The 24,301-nt window shown below is 35.9% G+C and overlaps 2 protein-coding genes across 2 annotated transcripts; one reads left to right on the top strand and one right to left on the bottom strand.

Moving 5' to 3' along the window:
• The first annotated feature begins 253 nt into the window (after positions 1–253).
• On the top strand, positions 254–6,307 carry LOC106772293 (LEC14B protein). The gene is made up of 10 exons (XM_022784717.1): positions 254–485; positions 1,316–1,830; positions 1,900–2,019; positions 2,118–2,195; positions 2,372–2,548; positions 3,401–3,478; positions 3,791–3,966; positions 4,529–4,687; positions 4,998–5,058; positions 5,562–6,307. Exons 2-10 carry the CDS (start codon positions 1,402–1,404, stop codon positions 5,760–5,762), a joined length of 1,479 nt encoding a protein of 492 aa, XP_022640438.1. The 5' UTR covers positions 254–485; positions 1,316–1,401; the 3' UTR covers positions 5,763–6,307.
• A 1,597-nt stretch (positions 6,308–7,904) lies between these two features.
• On the bottom strand, positions 7,905–9,570 carry LOC106771020 (LRR receptor-like serine/threonine-protein kinase FLS2). The gene has a single exon (XM_014656899.2). It carries the CDS (start codon positions 9,263–9,265, stop codon positions 8,075–8,077), a length of 1,191 nt encoding a protein of 396 aa, XP_014512385.1. The 5' UTR covers positions 9,266–9,570; the 3' UTR covers positions 7,905–8,074.
• Between the last annotated feature and the right edge of the window lie 14,731 nt (positions 9,571–24,301).

The raw sequence follows: 24,301 nt of genomic DNA, 5'->3' as shown, positions 1-24,301 counted from the left end.
TTCTCAAATTCATAAGCTAATGTTTACCAGTGAGTTTAACTTTTATACAATGTTAGTTAAGGATTTTAAATATTGTGTATTACCAAAAAGTTATTTATAAAAGAATTCTTACAAATATTAATCTTTTTTACATAATAAGTAATCATAATTAAATATGTTTGTAATATTTAATGTAAAGTGTATTGAAAATAGAAATAAGAAATAAAAAAGAAAGTAGTGGATATTTGAGTTTTGCGGCTTCTTCTCCCTGCACATGCAAGGTAGAGAATTTTCTTCCCCTTCATCCTCACTCACCCACCCACTTTATCCAATATTTAATGGTAACAGTGACATTATGCATATATCTTCCTTTCGAGGATTGAATGGATTTTATTTGTGTGCCAAAAGCAGGAAAATCCCTCTAATGTTACCATTTTTGTTGCATATATTCCTCAGAATCGTCCCACACAACCCTTAAATCACTCTCAGCCAAAGCTCTTTGAGAGGTATCACTTGTCACTATTCACTATACTATTTATTATTATGGCAAAGATTTTCATAATTAAACCCTCAATGCTTTCTCTAATTCATTTTTATTCTCCATGCCACTCTGCACCAATTCCTCTGTTTGACGTTTCTGTTGACTTTTACTTGTTCTAATGATGATTTTACCTATTCCTGGTCGAATTTTTCTTGTTAGGGATAAGGGGAGTTGGAGGATAATCCTAATTCATTCCTGTTTTTGATTGCTTTCTCGTTAAATTTTAGTTTCTCAGGATGTCCATGATGTTTCTGGACAGATGGAAAGGGTTTTGAGTCCCGCGAGGTGGTCTTGTTTTAGTTTCGTAAATACTCTTCACAATTAATGTTATGCTGTTTAGGAATTTTCTTGCTCTCCGGAACCTTATATGGGTAGTCGAAAGGTCGTTGAATTTCTGTAAATTTAGTGCCTCGACACGATAAACCAAACCAATTCACTTTGAAAAAGACCATGTTTAGGAGAAGAAAATAAGAATCTAAAACAAATACTTATTTTCTTCTCTCATAAATTAAAATTAGTTTAGCAGAAATTAAAATCAGTTATCGGATAAGCTAAAGGAGAGCCCTAGTCTGGAAAGCTGTTCTAACCAAATCAATACTAACGTGCAGATATTTTTCTCAGGGAAAGAGCTTAGCTTGACTCCAGTGTAGTGTATAACTTTCTATGGGGAAAATGAAACAGATTTATCTTTGTTTCATTTTTTTTCCTTTGTTAATGGTGGTTTCTAATTACTTACATGAAAATTAAATCTAAAAATTTACTCAATTTTTGTGGCTATTGCTTCTTTGTTTACAGGTCTGATGAACACTGATTTTATGAAGATTTTGCAGAAAATAAGATGCTCCAGCATTACAAAGTTTTGTGTATTTCTGTGAATAGTTATGTATGCCACAGCCAGTGCACTTTACATTGACGAAATGGGTTATGCTATGAGTAGACTAGAGATAGATTCTGATCATTGTGAAGATGGAAATGCTATCCATGAAGAGTCTAGCAGTGGGCAATCTAAAATGCCATCGACATTTCTGGACAATGAAATTGCTCAGATAACAAAGCTGAAGTCAAACCCCCATCAACAATTAGTCCAAGTTGGAACTGGAAGGCCGCAGTTGCCTGTTTCTCCTGTGAAGATGCTGGCAGGTCGAGAATCAAATTATTCAGGACGGGGAAGGTTTTCTTCAGCCGACCGCTGCCATCTTTTGAGTAGATATTTGCCCGTAAATGGTCCCTGGCCTATTGACCAAATGTCTAGTCGGGCATATGTATCCCAGTTTTCGGCTGATGGTTCTCTTTTTATTGCTGGGTTCCAGGTAAAGTGTTTTCAGCTTCAACCTGAAAATGCATGCTATAGTTTTGATTACATTTAAATCACATTGCAGGGAAGTCATATAAGAATATACAACGTGGACAGAGGTTGGAAAGTTCAGAAGAACATTCTAGCTAAAAATTTGAGATGGACAATCACTGATACATGTCTTTCACCTGATCAGCGCTATTTGGTAAGTTACTGGGTTCTACGTCTTTTTATTCCTTTTGTTTTCGGTGAAGGTACTATTATCCGGCTTTTTCTTATGGCATCTGCACTCTTCAATTTCAGGCTTATGCCAGTATGTCACCCATTGTACACATTGTAAATGCTGGATCTGCTGAAACAGAGTCCTTAGCCAATGTTACAGTATTCACATCTAACACTACTCCATTTTTTAGAATTTCATAAATAGTGCAATTCTTTTAGAATGCTATAAAAAATTACAGAGCAATAGATATGAAATAATTGGATTTCTGTATGGATTCTGTTTAGTGATATTCCTTTTCCTATTGTAATATACTTTTATTTCTTCTAATATGCAGGAGATACATGATGGTTTAGATTTTTCATCAAATGATTATGGAGGGTACTCATTTGGAATTTTCTGTGTGAAATTCTCGAAGGATGGAAGAGAGTTAGTTGCTGGAAGTAGTGATAATTCTATATATGTGTATGATCTTGAAGCAAATAAGATCTCACTTCGAATTTTAGCACACACGGTATTGCTACTAGGCACAACTACATTTATTTTCATATGATTTGGGCTATTGTTTGATATCTATTGGTTTATGCAGTTATGTTGCAGACATAATTAAGTTTCGTGATTCCATAATATAATTGCAGTCTCGACAGATAGAATTGATTGTGCATAACATGAAGGGGGCAGTTTTATATTCTGTACGAGGGATTGCTCTACTGGTTATAAACCATTTTATGTATTGGCAGTGCCTGTGAAGTTCTATTTTAGGTTTTCTGCATTGATATATTCATAAATGGATCTTAAAATTTATAAAAAAAATTGGGAGAATGTGGGTAGATTTTTGTGTCCTAAGGTGGAACCTCAATTTCATTCCTAACTTATTTTTGAGCACACAATGCTAGTTGTTTTCTTTGCTGGTTTAAGTGCAGGACTCAAGATCGTTTGAGAGAATAAGCTTGATTATAAAATATGGAATTACCTCTCGTAATGCCTAAGTTCCTGCGCTATCGTTTTGGCTGAGGGATTTAAGGTCTAATCCTCTATTTAACTTTGAAACATATGGAAGGCTAACAAATACCATTCGCTATGTTGGTGTAGAAGTAAAGAAATAGATAATCCAGAGATGGTATGGATGATCTGGCTGGATAACCTCTCTTATTCTCAGTATCCCTACCTTCTCCAAGCTACCAAAAGCAATAAAAAAAATGTCCAAACCAAAAGAAGAATCGGATTGGACTTATATGATATGTCTTTCTTCTTTTCTTTTTTGGTTTTTGTATCGAAATTATTTTCCTGTTGTCTGATCTCTGATGGTTCAAAAATATTAACCAACATAGAGGTTCTAACATTTGGTTTTCATTTTATGTTGCAGTCTGATGTGAACACTGTATGTTTTGCTGATGAAACTAGCCATCTTATTTACTCCGGGAGTGATGATAGTTTTTGTAAGGTTTGTTCAACACCATACAATGTTTTTTTTTTTATTTTTTTTGTCAAGATATTATGTTCTTTGTCCTTGAATATCCACATCTTTTGGTTTTAAATGGAAGTGGTGGCACCTTTTTACACAAGACGTCAATCTCATAGTCATACAAGGTTAAATAAATATTGAACCTGAAAGTTGTTTCTAGTTAAGTGTGGTAGTTCTTCTCTTTGGCCATAGTCGCTCATTTCAGAAATTCCATGAATAATCACTAGAGTTGTTTTAGTTTCTCTTCCGATTGTTGGTAAAGAACAAATTGTAATATACAAATTTGATTAGGTCTGGGATCGGCGTTGCTTAATTGCTAAAGCCAAACCAGCAGGGGTACTGATGGGACACCTTGAGGGCATTACATTTATTGATACTCGTGGAGATGGGCGTTATTTCATTTCAAATGGTAAAGATCAAACTATCAAGCTCTGGGACATACGCAAAATGTCATCCAATGTTACCTGGTATGCTCCCCACCCACCGATCCACCTCTAATATTCTGATGTGCACATTTCTTCTTAACACGTGTGTGGAATAAAAAAATGACTTAAGGTCATACTAGGATAATAGCTGATAATTTTTGCAATGCTGCTGATGTTTAACAAGATACGGATTCAGTTATACCAACATTTCTTTAAGGTGTCATGTTGGAGTTTGAATTTATATTATTTCTTAAAAGAATCTATAAGTTAATTATGATACATTACGAGGCTGATTTTTTTTTGAATTATCTATGAAGCATTCTTACTACATTTTTTTCAATGCAAAATACTGGAAGTTTTATATACTTTTGTTACAGAATGACGTGTCATGTTGGACTCATGCTTCTGTCTCTATTTGTGTTTGCATACTTGTGTGGGTAATTTAAGCTCTTAGAATGATTTTCAGAATTCAGTCTTGCATGTGATATTTATAGATTTTTAACCTAGCTAATGATGTCTGTTCCTCTCGGGGATTATGATGTTTCTTGATGAAATTGTTGTCAATTCATTGACATACTATAACAGAATTTTCTTTCTATTCCAGCAATCCCGGGTATAGGAGTTACGAATGGGATTACAGGTGGATGGATTATCCACCCCAAGCAAAAGACTTGACTCACCCTTGTGATCAATCAGTGGCTACTTATAGAGGACATTCAGTCTTGCGCACTCTTATCCGTTGCTATTTCTCACCAGCTTTTAGGTGAGCACTAAGGCGGCCTTGCTCTGTAATTATTCTTCATTTTCTTGTCATGATCCTCTTTTGATCTTTTTCTTAAAGCTTCAATTATTTGTCATAGTCAACCAAACTGTTTGTAAAAGTGTGCTTGGTTTTTTGAGGGGGAAGAATAAAAACAAGTTCTGTCAGGTTCATATTTGGACCAGCATGCAGCTTTCTTAACATATTAATTATTGTACTTTAAACTGGTTTTCTTCAGCAATATCTTTTGGCTTCTATATCGTTTGGGGATTTGATTAATGTTGTTAGACTGATATTATCCTCAAATTTACAGCACTGGGCAGAAGTACATCTATACTGGATCACACAACGCATGTGTTTACATATATGATTTGGTATGTAATTTAATTTCTTCTGCTCTAGCATTATATCCATGTTGTATGATTGGCACAACATTATTTGAGTACAATACAAGGTACCAAAAAGTATATTTCATAACCAATTTATTGACATCAATACCTATTATATTAAACGGCAATGCACCCATTTTATGTCAATCCCTGTTAATTTTTTGAAGTTAAATTATTGTGTATTTGAACAGGAGTGATAATACTTAGGTTTGAGTCTTCATTGCCCGTAAATGGCTTGCCTAAAAGGATACAGATCACATGAACACCCTTTCGAACTCCACTACATGGCTACTGTTAATAAAATTGTTGGGGAAGAACGGTGAAATGTGATGTATATTTTCTTGGGACTATGCATGAACAAACTATATCATAATCGGGAAATTTTGCAGTTAGATTGAACTGCTGTTTGCTTATTTTACAAAGAAACAACACAGACAAAAAGTTCAAGCTGGTTCTCTTTTGATGATAACTTTGATAATTCACTACAGGTGAGCGGAGCTCAAGTTGCGACTCTGAAGCACCATAAATCACCTGTGAGAGATTGTAGTTGGCACCCCTTCAACACCATGCTTGTTAGCTCCTCTTGGGATGGAGATGTCGTAAAATGGGAATTTGCTGGGAGTGGTGATAGACCAGCGTCTTTGAGTAAGAGGGTCTGGACAAGACACTTTTATGATGAGTACATATGATGTCAGTGAATTAGTTATGGAATGCTCTGCGGGATGCGTACCCTGTTGTTAATGAACATGTATAGGACGTTTTGACATAATAAGGCATGACATGAACAGCCATAAGGTCTTGGTACATAAATAATCATGTAAATTGAGATTGGAATTGATTCATTGGTACGCTATGCCTGGAACAAATTATTAGTATTGTACAATGTGTCATTAATTGGTGCGGTCTTCTTGTGGTGAACCTAGACTCCTGCATGGTGCTTTGGCTGTATCATTTACACGTACATTGGACCCCTAATTATTGTGGATCCCCTTTTGTAAATATCAGGAATAAAGCTAATAATGCTTCTGGTTTCTTCCAAGTTAGGCCGTTCTCCTTCAGATAGCTGTAAAGCAATAGAAAAAACAGTGACAGCATACATTTGCCCAAACGCCACTGCCAAGATGCCTATATCACTGTGGTTGTGCCGTTGTGGATATCATGGGAATCTTATAACTCGGTTTCATCCTTTGTTGTCTTGTCTTGGTGATTTATCTAATTATTTTGTTTGTCATGATACCTTGGTTCCTTGATTTTGATAGACCCAATAATAATTGTTATAGAGGAGCAGGTTGATTTATTTATGCCTGCCTTTTAAAAGCAAAAGTGTTCCAAAAATTGAGTTTTAGCCTTTCAAAGAATGGAGAAATTTCTCATCTTATTGGCCTTAGAATAGCTTTTTCTATACGAAAGGGTCACACTTAACAAACTATAAAACTACGGGGGACCTTCTCTCTGCTCTCTGACTATTGGTAAAGCAAAGATGTTATTTTAAGCCACAAACAAATTATAAGATGATAAAACCTGAGATTCCACAAAGAAAACGAGTGAATTAAGTACACCCTGTACGATGAAGGCAACAAAACATAGAGGACTGGGTTGGGGCCTCCAGCAGAAAAAGGGTACAGGTTTCCATTTTTTTGGCGACAACGGTCTGATAAAATTCTAGCAAATAATTTATTATTTATTGGCAAATTGCAAAAGATTGTTATTACTATTCCCCAGAAGATTAGAGTACCGAGAAAATTCTCGGAGGATAGGCTACAAAAAATAGAAGTTGAACTTGATAATAGATTTAATCATATATTAGCAGATAAAGACATGCATTATGCGAAAGTATTTGACTAATGACCTGGACGAACATCCAATCTAATAAAGCAACAACCCGAGACATACAGTTAGATATATAAGTGGCTGTGGATGGTTGAAGGTGTTATTAGTAGTGTTAGGTTGTCTAGCCGCTTCCTGTGTCCTCTGGTAAATTAAAAATCCAGCCATACCTAAACTTGTTCTCTTTTCCTTGTTTTCATTTACTTTTACCTTTTCTTATTATGCTTTGACATTAGCTGCTTCATGTGCCCCTTTGTAAGATTAATCCAACCCTACCTATTCTCAGCTCTTTTTTCTTGTTTTTTCACATTTGCTTTTTACCCTGATGATTCCTTTGTCGCCACACTCGCACACAGAGGGTGGAAAAAGAGAAAGTGTGTCAGTCCAGACCCAAGGTTCAAAAGGCTTACAATTGCAACGCAAAAAAGATATCCCAAAATGGTTGTCGTCCCTACAACCATTTTCCATTGAAGGGAGCAGCGACTCGTGCCCATGGAAAGCTTAAAAAGCTGAAGAAACGGTAATTGCACCGAATGGGCACCACTCCACTTCCCCTAAAAGTCTGAAAATTGTGATCTTCTAAAAATAAACAAAATAATGATGGAACAATAACCAATTGGGATTGATATACATGCATCACACCAAATTTTACATCTCCACTATGATCAAATATGTACCAAAATTATGAATAGACAGGTGCAAATGCCATACCACACTGAGTAATCATTAGAAGCTTCCACTACGACACTAGTAAGCAGCATTTTAAATGAGCATAAAAGAATGAAAAATAAAAACCTTTCCCAATGGCAAGAAACCAGTGATGACAATGAAAATAAAAAAGATAATGCAAACATTAACTCACAGGAGATGGCATAATAGAGTTTTAATTGATCGAAATAACGTAATAATGATCAATAACTTTTTCTTTGTTTTTCATAACGGACTAATCATATTACATTAGTAATATAGATAATGATCATAACATATATGATTTGAGAAGCTCCTGGAGCAAAACAGCTAAATTATCTAAATCTAATCCAAAAATATTCACAATATTCCCATTATTCATTCCCTGATAACTACCACAAAATTAAATAATAATGAATCAGAAAGCAAGAGGAGAAATAAGGAAGAAGGAAAGAGGTAAAATTTTGACTTGATTGGTCGGGTCGGATCAGGTTTTCAACTGGTTGCATTGCGCAGTAGGCCTGGTTTTCTGCTTGCCAGCCCTCAAGGGACAGGGCGTCTCAACGGGCGGGACCATGCAATTATACTGCAGACACAGGGAGCTTCTCTCTGGAATCACCGCCGTTGGGCTTATCTCAATCCCCGTCAGATAGTTATGCTGCAAGTAAAGTATCTGAATGCTCGCGTCCAGCAACCGCTCCACGAAGCTAGCCGGTACCCGACCAGAAAACCGGTTGTTATTCAGGTACAGGTACTGCACGCTCGCCAGCATTGGCGATATCTGACCGGAGAGCCGGTTATAACTAAGATCAACGGTCGGGATGGACACCTGCTCAACGGGCTGGACCGGACCCGAGAACTGGTTCCTCTCCAGCTGCAGATTCGTGAGCGGGAAGGAAAAGATCCGGTCCGGGATTGGGCCCGTGAACTGGTTGAGACTAAGGTCCAAATAGTTAAGCTGGTCGAGGCGGCCCAGGAGGCGGTCCATTGGGCCGGTGAGCTGGTTCCAGGCCAGGGAGAGGTACTGCAGAGAGGGAGGGAGCGAGTTGGGAGGGAGCGAACCGGAGAGAGAGTTATGCTTTAGGTCGAGCCGCGTTAAAGTGTGTGACTCGAACCGGGGGAGCGAACCGGAGAGGCGGTTATGGCAGAGGATCAGGTTAGTCAGCTCCGGTAGTGATCCCACGGTTGGAGGAATGCGTCCAGTGAGTTGGTTGTAGCTGAGATCGATGGTTCTGAGGCTGCGTAACTCGCCGAGCTGGGTAGGAATTTCGCCGGAGATGAAGTTGCGGTTGACGCCGAGAAACCTGAGGTTCTTCAAATCAGAGAGGGATTCTGGGAGAGGACCGTAGATTCTGCCGGGGACAACGGTGAACTCGGCGAGCGCGGAGAGCTTGCCGAGGGCGGGGTCGAGGCGGCCGGTGAGTCCGGGAGAGCCGGCCCTGGGATCGCCGAGGTTGAGGGAGATGACCCTGTCGGAGTCGCAGTAAACCCCGGCGAAGTTGCATGGGTCTGCGGTGAAATCCCAGGAGGAGAAGAAATGGGAACCGGGCATGTCTTGGAGGGCTTTACGAATGGATTGCAGAGCGAGGAAATCAGCAGGGTCTAAAATAGCCTTCACATGTAGAAAAGAGAAGAAAAGCAAAAGGAGAAGAGCACAGAGATTTTTGCAGGTGGCCATTGAAGCCCCAGTGGAGGAAGAAGCAGAAAATAGGGTTTTATAGAGAAAAGAGGAAGCTGACTAGGAACTGCTACTTGAATGGAACTGCAACTGCAACTGGAACAACCAACATCTAATAGTCAAAGCCCTTATTTAAAGAGGACGATTAGGCTTGCAAGAAAAGCAACTCTATCAGAATCAATGAATCAATGAATCAATGAACGAATCAATCTTTTTCCGTTTGGCTTCTCAGAGAAGGCGCAATCTCATGCCAATGCTCCTGCTTTTTTCTTTCTTGTACTTCCTACTCTTTCTCTTCCAACCAACCAACCAAAACTCCCATTAATCAATAATAATAATAATAATAATCCTTTTTTATTATTTTTTCTTTCTCGGAAACAGTTTCCATCAAACGGTTGTCCGAGCCTATCTGGTCTCCGAACCTCAGCCTTTCCTCCATGTCATCCCCTCCGCGCCTTTGCTTCGGCTCTTGTCTCTCCCAAACCATTAGCTATAGCAGCTGTCAAAATGATTGGATCGCTTCGACACGGGGAAAATACATGCCACGTGTTTCTCCAACCAAAGATTATGTGAGTAGGGACGCTGCGAGTCTTTTGCTAATATATTAAAATAAATCCTAAATCTTATTTAACACACCGTTCTTTCATAAAATATTTATATTTGCTAATTATCTCCTGATTGGAAACGAATTAAAGATAAAATTAAACATAAGAATTCATAATTACGTTAAACCGGAACAATATTTTTCTTTAATTTCTTTAAGAGAAAGTAGTTGTATATATATATATATATGAAGAAAATTATTATTTTTTAAATAAAAACAAAAAAACATTAATATTTTTTTTCCTATCTCCTTTTTCTGGTTTCCTTGCCGTCTACTCAATTAATTTTTACACTAAAATAATTAGCAGTGTAGGAGTGAACCAAAAAGGCGAAAAGCTGGGGTGGCAAGATTGTCAGGAAGAGTGGGGCTGTTGAGTGAGTGACAGCTAAGCTACGAAATTAGGATCATTTAATTTCACCCAATTTTTCTTCAAAGCTTCTTCGGTACAGTTTCCTTCACTTTACTTCATTACTATGCAGCAAAATGGATCATAACAAATAATAAATGTGTATTCCTTTGTTTTGCTTCCATTTGATGTAGGCATATATTAGGATTCAGGAGTTTCATATAATTGATGCATCACTTCCATTACTACTGTTAGTGTTTTTCATTATCATCCATTCTTCCATCCACTTCATGCGTCGCAGCATAAATGTCACTTTTTACCCTTTTTTTCTCTATTGCTTATAAGAAAATAAACTCACACTAATATCTCTGGGTAAAAAAGGAGGTGGTTTGAAGGTGAAGTAAGCTAAGTCAAACACATTTTTGGTCAAAGATATGCATGCACAAAGTTTGTTTTGTAATTCACACAGAAGAATGAATTTATTCTTCTTTTTATTCTTGGGTACAAAATTTAAGTCAACATAACAGAATCAATGCAGCTATTTCATGTGCTAGGTAAAGTTTGTTTCGTTTTCTTAAATTGTTCACCTTTTCTTCCTTCAGTATATATCATTATCCTTTCTTTACCCTTTTCCTTTTCTAAAACTACCTCAGTTCTATTTGCGTGGGTCAAAAGCAATACAGCTGTAAAATCAGATTACACTTTTAACTCTCCAAAAAAAATTGAAAGCAACCCCAAATATGACTATTTGAGGTTGCATTAGAAGTAGATAAGTGAAATATTTTGTCAAAAAGATTAACTATTCTGCCTCAGATATATTAATTATTCTAGCAACAATGTTCCTAACCATCACCCTGTGACTAATAGTTGGAGAGTTAGTTTAATAACTATATCCAACTAAAAAAAGAAAATAACTATTGTAGCCTAGCACTCAGGATTCTACACTTACTACATCCTTTTACTTCAAGAGCAAGTTTTGTCCCAACCCCACTACAAAATTGCATCTTCTATAATTTATTGTTCTCTAACCTAATACCTGACTAAGATTTGGTTAAATAGAGAGCTATGAACTCTTGTTGAAATCGGTGAAACAATGGGGGTTTGGGAAAATGGCGTTTTATCTCAGACAAAAACATAGATGAATGTAACAAAACACCACCTGCCTAGGTATTAATATTGTTGATAGAACTGTGTGCACCTCAAACTCAAATCCAGCCAAGCAATGTAAGAGAATAATGTCTGTGATGAATTTGGTCCCAAGAAAATGACACAGTTCATATATATATATATATATATATATGTGTGTGTAGGTGTCCAATTGAAACCACTAGACATCAATTATTTACCATAGAATATGGTGTGAGACAGTTCAGAGGAAAAAGAAAAAATCCACATGACCCCCAAATGGTCCTGTTTGAAGTTTCCCACACCAACCACAACAACCAAAACAACTACTTATTCTGTTATATGTAGTGCATAATTTAAGGACTTCGAGGTTGTGCCTTTTGAGAATTGCGTGGTGATTACTCAACTTTGGTGTGTTCATCCCGCATGCTTATTAATGTAACTTCCTTCTACTGTCTTTTTCTTCCAGCTTTCTCATGATCCCATTAGGTTAGTTTTAACCCTCTTAATTCCGAATCAAGTTACTTTTCTTACTCAACATTGCTAACTTAAGTTGAATTTCCATGAGAAAAAAAGTTTGAAGGAATGTTAATGGTATAACTTAAGGATTGTTGTATTGGAAATGTGTTTGGTTTCACTATTGGAACTTTGAATATCTGAGTTTCGAGTGTAAAATACAGAAGTTATTTGAAATGAAATAGTTTTAGTTTGATTCAACATCTAATACATATATGAATGTGCAGATTTTGATTGCATTGTTTCTATGCCTAATGTAAGGATGGCAACAATTATAGATTTGTGAATATTAAATATATTTAATATTTCTTTTTGTATATATCAAATATCCTTTTGATGATAGTGAGAGACAAATAATTTTATAGGGATTATTCATGAGTGTTGTCCTCTCCCTCAAAATATCTAACATAATCAAGAATTTTATTTCTATAGATACTTAAAAAGGTCAACTATTTACTAAATGTTTTAATTTAGTTTATTTTACTTCTTTTAAATAACTTTCTTGGGAGTAATCAATTTTATGGTCTTCTATTGGTTGAATTTAATTTGCATGTATATAACAAGAATTAGTAAACTCTGACACTCGAAGCTTAACAGTAAATATTTGTAACCAAATGATTAAAATTCAAGATAAAAAAGATTAGAAAAGATGGATAGGAAAACAAAATTAAAGAAAACTTAAATTGAAAATATAAATAGCCTTCATAACTTTAAATTTTGTTTATCGGCCACTCTAATTTTTCTATTCCCATTTATTTCTTTTATTATATTTGTTCTTGTTAAATGATGTCTTGAATTTTGTCTTCATGTGATAGGTAAATTTTGTAGACCATTATTTTTAGAACAGTTATCAAAATGGGAAAAAGTTTATGACTCAATCTAACCAACTACATATTCCAATTAGGTTGGGTTATATTTTTTTTTTTTTTCAAATTTTAGTACGGACAAAATATGAACACAGCCTGTTATGAACTCGAGTTGATCCCGTAGTAAGTCTAGTTGGTGACAAAAAAAACCAACTTACTCTTAACTTAATAGTTTAGTCCAAAATATAAGCAAACTTTTTAAAAAAAATCGGGGAAGAGAGTCTTATGTAACGCCCCGACAACTTACAAGGAATGTTGATTGTCCCCACATCAACATGAGCCTTTCCAAAGTGCTTTGTCCTCACTCGCACACTTTCCGGAAAAACTTCCCAGAAGGTCACCCATCCCTAAATTACTCTAGCTAAGCATGCTTAACCATGGAGTTCTTATGGGTTAGGATACCGAAAAGCAAATGCATTTGTTTTTTGGTAGCCTAACCCATAAGAACTCCATGGTTAAGCGTGCTTAGCCTGGAGTAATTTAGGGATGGGTGACCTTCTGGGAAGTTTTTCCGAAAAGTGTGTGAGTGAGGACAAAGCACACTGGAAAGTCTCGTATTGATGTGTGAGGATAGTCAATATTCCCTGTAAGTTGCTAGGGCGCTATAGTGGTATCAGAGCCTAGCCTCTCCCAGTACGGTGTGGTTCGAGGACGAAACAAGCGGAAGCTGGTGGGCATGTGACACCCGGGCACTGACGAGGGCGGAGAGTGATCGCCGGTGCAAGAGGCATAGATAAGGAGCGGCTCCTGGCAGGCTTCTAGTGGAAAGGGCACATGGAAGAATCGAACATACACCGGAATGAGAGTGATCTAGAGACTGTATAGGTATGAGACTATACAGTTGAAGGATAGCTTAAAGGAATTAATTTGGCTACTCATATCAACAAGTGCATTTGCTTTTCGGTAGCCTAACCCATAAGAACTCCATGGTTAAGCGTGCTTAGCTTGGAGTAATTTAGGGATGGGTGACCTTCTGGGAAGTTTTCCCGAAAAGTGTGTGAGTGAGGACAAAGCACACTGGAAAGTCTTGTGTTGATGTGTGGGGATAGTCAATATTCCCTATAAGTTGTCGAGGCGTTACAACTCATGACCATCACATTTCATTCACTTTCTACTTTTGTCTCTTATTAATCATTCTCTTTTCCAATGGTTGTAAGGACAGACTAGGGTTTTTGAGTTTCTCTTCCAACTTTATGCAACTCGCAATCATTGCACCACACACCACAATCACGCACAACATACACAAGCCACTACCACACACCACCGACCATTACAAGATCACATTTTAACTTTGTTCGCACCTTTGAATCTTTCACTGACAATTCCTTTGATTTCTGCCATTAAACACCAACTCCATTGTCAAATGCCAATTATGTCGTTAACTGCCACTGTCAAATGCAATAACGTCGCAAAACACAACTTTGTCATCAAACACCGCTATCAAACGCATCTGTTCTACCAAACGCAACTCTATGTCAAACACAAATATTATGCCAAATGCAAGTCTACTATCAAATTCCACTGTCAAACACAATTTTTTTGCCAAACAATGGATATGTGCCTTTGAGGCATGCTTTGTAGAGAGGTCTATGTAGTCGAACACATGCGCGATTTGTCACTGACCTTCTTCACCCTAACAACATTGGCAAGCCATGTGGTGTAAGTGGTCCTTCTAATGAAATCGACTTCGAGGAACGTTGTTACTTCTTTATTGACAACTGCTTGGCGTTCTTCTCCGAGATTTCTCTTTCTTTGGGTCATAAGCCTAGCCTCTAGAACGATGGACAAATGATGGCACAAGAAACTAGGATTAACACTTGGCATTTCGATTAGACACCAGATGAACAACAACTTCCATTATCTGCCCGATAATTCATTCTTCCATGTTGGCGTCGACCTTCGTAACTTGGAATGGTTTGGTTCCTAAGGTGTAACTCTGTATTAATTCATCAAATGAAGGTCGATCGCCATCTAGGAACTCAGACTTGGGATCAAGGTCAAAAGTGTTGTTGCCCAAGCTCACTTCCTTTTTAGTGATATGAAAACACTAGCCAAGATGCTCGTCTCATTGCGAATCTAACTGTAGTGAGGTAGGTTGCTTGATTGCTATTACCCAGGGTGAAATATTGGTGTCTGTCAAGTTGGTAGGAGGCATGTATTATGCTACTTTCAAGCTCACGACGTAGCAGGTTCTTACTTCTTTCGGGTCCATTTTGATAGTGATTGATGTGTTATCCTTTGTAGGGAGCTTCATTGTCATTGTAAGAAGTGTCGACTTCCACTAGGAGGTATCATACCATTATGATGCGAAGGGTCTTTAGTGTTCCAAAGGTCATCAACAAGTCAATATAACCTTTGGTGTGGACTCGTTCTCCTACAAAATTGAGCAGACGTTTTAGGTAAGACCATATCAAGTTGGTTGAAATGTCCAACTTCTTGAAGGCGTGCCAAAATAGGACGTTAAGAGAGCTTCCTAGTCGATGAAGATCTTGTGAACTTGCCAATTAGAGATAATTGTTGTGATGACTACTGGGTTGTCCTAATTTGGATTGTCTATACAAAAATCTTCATTTGTGAAGGTTATAGGAAGTGGGTATCATGGTGAGAGTTGGCTCACCGAGTTGATACTCCTCTGGTATCTTATTTAGGTTTTCTAGTAGTTTCCTCCTCTGACGAAACCTCTCATCATGATATGGATGGTTTCCCTTACCTAAGCGGGGTTTGGTTGTGCTTGGATGATCTGGCTTTTATTATTGGCTGGGCAGGAAGTAAAGTGGGTTATTGAACTTAGATGGGCTATTAAGAGTCAGGTATAGGGATTTGGAGCACTATGTTGGTTTGGTATAATTGTCCCCAACCTCGTCCCGTTTAGCCTCCATGTCCTCTTCCTCAGCCTCGTCCTCCTCGCCCTTTGCTTGGACGACTATTGCCTTGCCAGTCGAGCTAAAACGCCAAAGCAGATCAACTCTTCAATGAGATCCATAAAAAATGGACACTCTTTTATGGTCTTTCCTATGCTATGATGGTAGGAACACTTTCTTACGGGGTTGGTATTAAGGGAGGCAGTGAAGGTTTTGGGAGTTGGATGAGTTTCAGGTTGCATGTTTCTTTGAGTATGTTGTCCTTGTTAGCATTCAGGGGAGTGTATTGTTTATATCAAAATTTGGCTCCTCATTGGCATTGCCCTTCTTGTTCTTCACCCGTATTTGGATCCTGGGCTTCTTCACTTTCTTTGGCTTGTTTTCTTTAATAACCATGCAATTGGCTTCTCATTCCCTCAGATCATCCATGTTGTCTAACATCTTTGGGAGGAGGGATTCAAAGAAAAGGTCCAGGCTGAAGCTCATAGATCAAAGAGTGTATGGTCATGGACGAAGTGAGGTATGAGATCATGGTCGTTGGTACAATGAACCTTTCCATGAAGTGTCTGAGGGTCTCATTCTCTTCGTGCTCTATATAATTTAAAGTGGCTGAAGTAGTTGACACTAGATTATATAGGCTTTCAAATGGGTCACCAGGTCAGTTGTGTTGCATATTTGTGGATGTTGATAGGAATCTCCTTAGGGATGCTTGTCTAGGTTACATCCAATGCGAACGAATGGAAGTTCTAGATGTTAGTAGTGTTGGAAAACAGGTAGGCTTCGTTTCAACACTAGGAGGGGGGAGGGGTGAATCGGTGAGGTTTCAAAATCAGAGTCTTTTTAAAATCTTTTTTGCAAATTAGAAATCTTTACACAATTTCTTGAATCGCAAGTATTGAAAATTTAGGTGCAACGGAAAATCAAAGTAGACGTAATTAACAGAGTCGACTGAATGTAAAAGAGAAGGGATAGAAAATTCAAAAGCAGGTTTTTATACTGGTTCGGCCTCAATGTCTACATCCAGTGTCCTTCCAATCCCAAGAAGCAAATGCACTATAATGGTCAAGGTTTTTACAACAAGGCTTTTATAGAGACCTCCACGTCAAAAATATAAAACACCTCTCTAACCCTCTAACCAAAATATAGGCAATACACACATTAAGATCTGCAGCAAGATATCCCCTCTCTTACAATCTACAACCCACTTTGAACAATCTCAAAGTGTATCAGACTCCATGAGTCTACCCCCTGTAATCACAACAGGTACAACAGCCACAATCTTTAGAGAAATCCTGATTAGCAAGCAAGCATCACAATGTACAGAGTTTGATCAACCATTAAGCACAACATAATTCTCCTTCAGAACCTCTTCAAAGAATGATTTCCACGGTCTTCTTGATGAGTTCTTGGAGCACTAAATCACAGAAAAACAATATGAAACAAAATATTTGTTGGGCTACAACTAGCTAATTTCAATATTTTAAAAAGTTAATATGGTTTTATTCTTTTTTTTTTTTTTATATGGAAGTGGAAGCTACTGTAGCAATAGCCTTCGTGTTTTCTTACCAAATTTCAACTTCAAACAAGATAAGTTTGTTTTAAACGCTACGACTTTGATTTTTGTTAGCAGTTCTTCCTTGTTCAAAGTAGATATTTTGAGAGATTTATTTGAGAAGATACATGAAACATAAGTATAAATCTAACTTACATAAATGATTTATATTTTTTTATATACAATTTAAAATAAAATAAGTTTACAAGTTCTTTTTATATTGTTCAATTTTTTTTTTTTAATTTTACACAACATAAAATTTAGACTTATATTTAAATTTTTAATATATAAAACTTTCAATAAATAAATAAATAAATTTAGTATGATAGAAAGATGGAAATACTCTGTTTTTAAGGAATAATGTAATAAGTGATCAAATTACTCTAAAGAGTAACTAATTTAATATGATTCACGAAAAAACAGAATATAATTAATTTATTTGTATATAAAGACTTGAGTGGAAAAATAACATCAGAAATGGAAATAGTTGTTACCAATAAGGAGTATTGGTAAATTTGAAGATAAATGATTTTAATGATGTTGTAAGAAAATAGACTTGAAGAAACTGTTATAATTGTTTTAAAAGCACTTTGTAGGATATAAATGTATTAGGAAATACTTTGAATATGTTTTACTTAGAAAATCTCGTATCTTTAGTCAATTTACGTATTTAATCGATTATGTGAAGCTATAACCGATTATCCTAAGCATTCTTGAAAAACCATTTCGCTATAGAATAATCGATTATTACTCAAAATAATCGATTATCACAGGTCTTGATGAGAACTGCCAAAATCCCTGGAATAATCGATTATTCCTCAGAATAATCGATTATCATTATTTGTAAACACTTGTAAAGGACTTGAATAATTGATTATAACTTACAATAATCAATTATCACTGGCAGTTGTAATGTGTATTTTCAAATTCAGACCTGTAGGCAATATATAGGTGTTCTAAACCATTAGAGGGCAACTCTGAGCTTTATGAGAATACAGTAAGTTCCAAAAAGCTGGTTCATTTGTGTTGCCTAGTCTCGTGAATAGGAGAAGCTCGTGTTTTGTGGGTCAAAGGTCGGAGCGGTTCTCTTCGAGTTGGCAAGGTTGCTGTCTTCCGGTTCGTAGGTCGAAGGAAGATCGTTTTTGCACTATTCCAGTTTGTTTGTCGAAGGAAAGTGTAGATTGTTTTGCTTCCGGTTCGTTGGTCGAAGGAAGCACCCTTCCGATTCGTTCGTCGAAGGAAGGTTTTATCATTATATTCTTTTTCACTCTATTGTAATCTGTTGAACTATTTTTAGTTAAAACGTTAATCACTTTTTATAGTGATTAACAACTGGACGTAGATTCTTTTGAATCGAACGAGTATAAAGATTCTGTGTTAGAATTTTCTACTCCCTACACTCATTACATTTTATGCGTATCAACTGTTTGATAAATCTTCTCTAAGAAAATTAATTTTCTAAAATAGATCATCGTAACTTGATTTATGAATGAACACACTTTCCACTATCTTTCTTTTATTCCGTTGCGTGACTTTATTCGGTACCGATTGTTTCTGACAATAAATTATTAAAAATATTGTTTTAATGTTAGAATGGAAATATTGTATAAAAATAAAATGTACTAAATTGAAGTATTTTAAAATGTGTATCATAAGAACAATATTCAATTTATGTAAAATTTCATATATAAGCTAAAAAAAAACATATACTTTTTTTGTATAAAATAAAAACTTATCACATAATTTTAACAGTTAATCGAGTTTAAAAAATATTTACAAAAACATTAAAAAGTAAAATAATAAAATAAAAATATATTGATATATTAAAAGAAAAATTATAATAATGAGTTAAAAAATATTTACAACAATTTAAAATAATAAAATAAATTATATTAATATAGAATAAAATTTTCTAAAAATGATATGCACCAAACGGTTACAAAAGCAAATCTTCTTTTTAAAAGTTACTAATTATTAAAAGTTAAATTAACAATTACTTATGAATTTAAATTTTGACATTTATTGTAAAAAAGTAAAAATTGGTTTTAAACTATATGATGTTAAAAAAAAGTTATTAGAAAATATAGTATAAATAATCAAATACATTTCTAATAATACGTGTATTTATGTATTTATACAAGTGTAAATTTAATCAAAAGAATTTAATCAAATTTATTAAAACACTATAATATACAATAAATTGCATAATTATTGATAAATACATTTATTAATAAAAAAAATTATTAATAAATTTTATAATAATAATTATTGATAGATACTTTTGTTAATAATGGATCTATCAATAAATTATAATTTTAGAGTACTTCTTCCTGCACTTCCAGGAATTCTTCCTGCATTTCCAAATTTTTCAGATTATCCTTTTGAAAACTGCACACATAACAGAAAGTTGCATTGATAACATAAATAATCTTTGACTGAGATTCTTTTTCAAAATTTAAAAGGCAAACCTTACACTCCCTCCCCCCCTAAAAAAAAACCTACTCTCTATTGTGCCTTCCTCAAATCTAATTTTTCCTCCTCCTTCAACTTCATCTCTCGTTCTCTATGTCTCCCTCCCTCTCCCGCTGCACCTTTCCCTCTTTGTCTCTCCCTCACCATCTGTCATGGTTCGTGGTGGATTGGTGGTGTTCGTTGTTGGATTAATCTCATTCGTGCATTTTTGCACTAAGGTTGGTCCTTTCTTACTCTCGTCGTGATTCCATTGTTCTTTTCCATTGTTAATGCATGTACATATTTGGATTGAATTTGGATGCATGGATAAATGGATTGGATGTAGAAATTGTATATGATTCAATCTGAATGCATTTGATGTGTACGAATGTTTGGGATGATTGCTGTAAAAGGAGGCTTGGAGGCCTTAACCGCCCTTCGAAGTGCGATTAAGGCCTTGTCGACGTCCGAACGCCGATTGAGGGCCCTACGTAATTCGAAATGCGACGAGGCCCTTAACCAGTGTTTGAACGTCGACGTGTCCTTAATTGCATTTCGAACGCCGGATTAAGTGTGTTCCACAACATTAACTTCTTACCTCAAATGTTAACTTCACCACCTTTCTAATTCGACGAACCACGACACCACAACGACCACCACCAACGTCCGGGACCACTACCAACACACCAGGACCACCATCAAAATGCTGGGCCACCACGAGACCATAACATGGAAGCACCCTAACCACGACTTTTTCAGAAGCTCACACGCCAACTCAAACATAAAAACAAAGAATAAGAACAAGCAAGGACAAACGAAGGAGGTGTAGGGTGCCATTTATTTCTGGTTGTTAGAATTAAACCAACATCATTAAATCATGATCATCGTTGTAGGAGTTTAATAAATGAAGGGAAAAAGGGTCCAATGGGAGGTGTAGGTTGAGGTGCAGGGAGAAGAGTTCATAATTTTATTATCAATAGATATTTTCATTAGTAATGTATTTTTTGATAAATTTTATCAGTAATTTAGAACTTTTATTACCAGCCTATTTTGAGTTATGATCATTTCATAGTAAAATTCGTCACTAATTTTTTTAAATTCATCGATAAATTCATTGGTAATTTAATTTTTTAAAATTGATCAGTAGTCGATTTTTAAAAAAATTTGTTGTTAAAATGGATATCAAACCTTTAGTTAAATCTAACAAAATGTGTCTTATAATTTAAAAATTCATTAAAAATGAGTGAGAATAAGAAGAGAAAAAAAAAGAAAAAAAGGAAGAGGGAGAGAAATAAGTGATGGTTTTGTCATTAAAATTAAGATATCTCAAATACTTGGAAGAGGAATATGTATTTATATCACTCTTAATTTTGAGTTAGACTTAGACTTGGATATAGTGTACATAATATCAAACTTGGCACAATGACTTAGTTTGATATGTAAACACATAAACAATCATAGGAAGGAACCCTGATAACATCTTCAAATAACTTAAAGGGAATGAATGACATTCTTACATCTCTAAGAGTAAATCATAATGTGCTCTTATATGGTTTTCTTTTATTCCAATTATGCTATAGGTTTGAATATGAGATATGTTATTGGTTACACATTTACATCACTAGTAAAAAATAGAGTTTTCACCGCGCACATTATGCATCGGTTAACCAAAAATTGTAGCATAATATTGCGCAGTGGCATTTTTGAAAATAAATTGAATGTATAGGTCACAGTTCAGAGGGGAACAACGGCCTATTCCCCCTGCAAATTTTTGACATTGACGCCACGTCAGTACGATAATAAATTGTAGGGGGAATAGGCCGCGGTTCTGTGAGCAACCGCGACCTATTCCCCTGTGAATTTATTAGAGGGATTGACATGGCGGGAATATCATAAATTTGCAGGGGGAATAAGCCGCAGTTTCTTTGAGAACCGCGACCTATTCCCCCTACAAATTTCTGACATTCCCCACAAAGACAGTTGGGAGGCAATTGGGAGGATTCAGAACGTCAGGGAATAGGCCGCGGTTTCGTCAGGGAATAGGCCGCGGTTGTGAGGGGAACCGCGGCCTATTCCCTGATCTGAATAAATTTTAAATATTTAAGGGAATAGGCCGCGGTTGGGCATTGAACCGCGACATAAAGGTTTCAAAAAAATTTTAAAAATGCCATTTTGATTTTTTTTTACAAGAGAATAGGCGGCGGTTAAGTGGTGAACTGCGGCCTATTCACCTCTATTACCGCGGTTAAGTTGTGAACTGCAGCCGATTACCCTCTAGGTTAAAAAAATAAAACACACATGATGAACAATATCGTCTCCTTCGCGCAAACAATTTTAGAGCTTCTGCTTCCATATTTTCGTCGTTGCCGTCGCACAAAGAGTATCGTCCCCTCTTTTACACCGTTTAAACTCATTTTTGTTCGGTGTCGTTGCCATTTTCAATGTTGAGGAAGAGTTTTAACCGATCAAAATTGTTGGAAATGTCTTTATATTAGGTTTTTCCGATTCTTCCCTTTAGTCGTAAATTGCGTTTTGATGTTTGTCTTTATTTCTTAAACTAATATTTGTTTGTATATTTTTGCGGGTTTGAATATTTTAGAGTTGATTTTTCTAGTGTTTTGGTCATTGGTTGTTCATCGTTTTTGGCTTTTCACACTACTAGGTTCTTATATTAATATTTAAATTTTACTTTTATTAGATTGTATAACTTTTAATGATTGAATATGTGATTGAATGATCATATAATTTTGTATCTTTGAATAAATTTATATGATTGTATAACTTTGTATGATGGTATGATTTTAAAGTTTAATTTATTTATTTTACAATGTATTTTTATGTTGAATATATGTTATTATTTCAATGGTTTAGATTGAATGATTGTATGATTGAATTGAATTAACCTAAATTTGTCGTTAAATGATGAATATATTTTTTTGTATTGTAATTTTGTAGAATTTATAAGTGAGAATATTTATGTATGGATCGAAATTGGATTACTTTACCCACACATTAGTGCCGAGTATGAGAGAGGATAGAAGAATTTATACAATTTGCGCAACGTAATGAGGGGAGAAGTGATGATGAAGTGAANTTTAGATGTCCTTGTGTGAACTGTTTGAATGCGAGAAAGTTGAACACAACCCAAATTAGAGAACATCTTATCTATGATGGTTTCCTGAGATGCTATACAACATGGATATGGCACGACGAAGAGATGCACTTTCCGACTGAATCCCAAACTGAAAATGTTATTGATTCCACCATGGATGAAGATCGACCGGATGAAGACAAATTAGAGGACATGATCCGCGATGTTGGCGCAGAAAATTTTGCCAAAGCTCATGTGTATAAGACAATGTCGACTGATGCGGAAACACCTTTGTATGTCGGTTCAACTAAGTTCACACGTTTGTGAGCAGTGTTAAGGCTCATGAATTTGAAGGTGACCAATGGATGGACTGATAAGAGTTTCATAGAATTGTTGACATTGTTGAATGAAATGCTACCAGATGGAAATACACTAATCACTCGTAATTATGATGTGAAGAAAATTCTTTGTCCAATGGGTATGGAGTATAAAAGGATACATGCTTGTCCCAATGACTGCATTTTATATAGGAAAGTGTTTGAATTTTTGACAAAGTGTCCAAAATGTGGGTTATCACGATACAAGTCAAAAAACAATAGTGAAGATAATGGTCAGATAGAAAAAAATTGATCTGCTTTGAAAGTAGTTTGGTACCTTCTAATAATGCCCAGACTTAAGTGTTTGTTTGCGAATCCCAAAGATGCTAAAAACCTTAGGTGGCATGCAGATGAGAGAAAAATTGACGGGCTGCTTCATCATCCAACTAATTCAAAGCAATGGAAAAATATTGATAAACAATTCCCCCAATTTGGTAAAGAGTGTAGAAATCTTAGGCTTGGTTTAGCCACTGATGGAATGAACCCATTTGGTAATCTGAGTANCAATCACAATTGTTGGCCAATTATATTGATAATTTATAACTTATCTCCTACATTGTGCATGAAGAGGAAGTACACGATGTTGTCTATGATGATATCTCGTCCAAAGCAGTCTAGAATTGACATAGATGTTTATCTAAGCCCACTAGTTGAAGACTTGAAGGTTTTGTGGGTTGATGGGGTTGAAATATTTGATGCATTCGCTTCTAAAACTTTTGTGATGCGTGCAATGTTATTTTGCACCATTAATGACTTTCTAGCTTATGGTAATTTGTCAGGATAAAGTGTCAAGGGTCATAAAGCATGTCCTATCTGTGAAGAAAACACTGTAGCTCATCAATTGAAACACGGAAGAAAGACGATGTATCTGCGTCATCGGAGATTTCTAAAACGTAATCATCCATATCGAAGGTAAAAAAAAACATTCAATGGATATCAAGAGAGGGACGAAACACCAAATCCACTTATTGGCCTTCAAATTCTTGAAAAAGTTAATAAAATACATCATGTATTTGGGAAAACATCCAAGAAGTCATCTGTAACGATCCCTTGGAAGAAGAAATCAATATTCTTTGATCTTNCATANTGGTCAAAGTTAGATGTTNGACATTGCATAGATGTGATGNNTGTAGANAAGAATGTGTGTGATAGCTTGATTGGTACACTACTCAACATTCAGGGAAAGACAAAAGATGGAGTGAATGCTCGTTTGGATTTAGTTGACATGAATATCCGAGAAACATTGG

Source organism: Vigna radiata, chromosome 8 (assembly GCF_000741045.1).
Source record: "Vigna radiata var. radiata cultivar VC1973A chromosome 8, Vradiata_ver6, whole genome shotgun sequence".
NCBI classification, from domain to species: Eukaryota; Viridiplantae; Streptophyta; class Magnoliopsida; order Fabales; family Fabaceae; genus Vigna; species Vigna radiata.
The sequence above is the reverse complement of the archived record's forward strand: the minus strand, read 5'-3'. Positions and strand labels throughout refer to the sequence as shown.

Coding starts and splice junctions, on each gene's coding strand:
- LOC106771020 (XM_014656899.2), bottom strand. CDS start 9,265: ATGGCCACCTGCAAAAATCTCTGTGCTCTTCTCCTTTTGCTTTTCTTC.
- LOC106772293 (XM_022784717.1), top strand. CDS start 1,402: ATGTATGCCACAGCCAGTGCACTTTACATTGACGAAATGGGTTATGCT. Junction 2,020..2,117: donor CACCTGATCAGCGCTATTTG/GTAAGTTACTGG, acceptor CTTCAATTTCAG/GCTTATGCCAGTATGTCACC. Junction 5,059..5,561: donor GTGTTTACATATATGATTTG/GTATGTAATTTA, acceptor AATTCACTACAG/GTGAGCGGAGCTCAAGTTGC.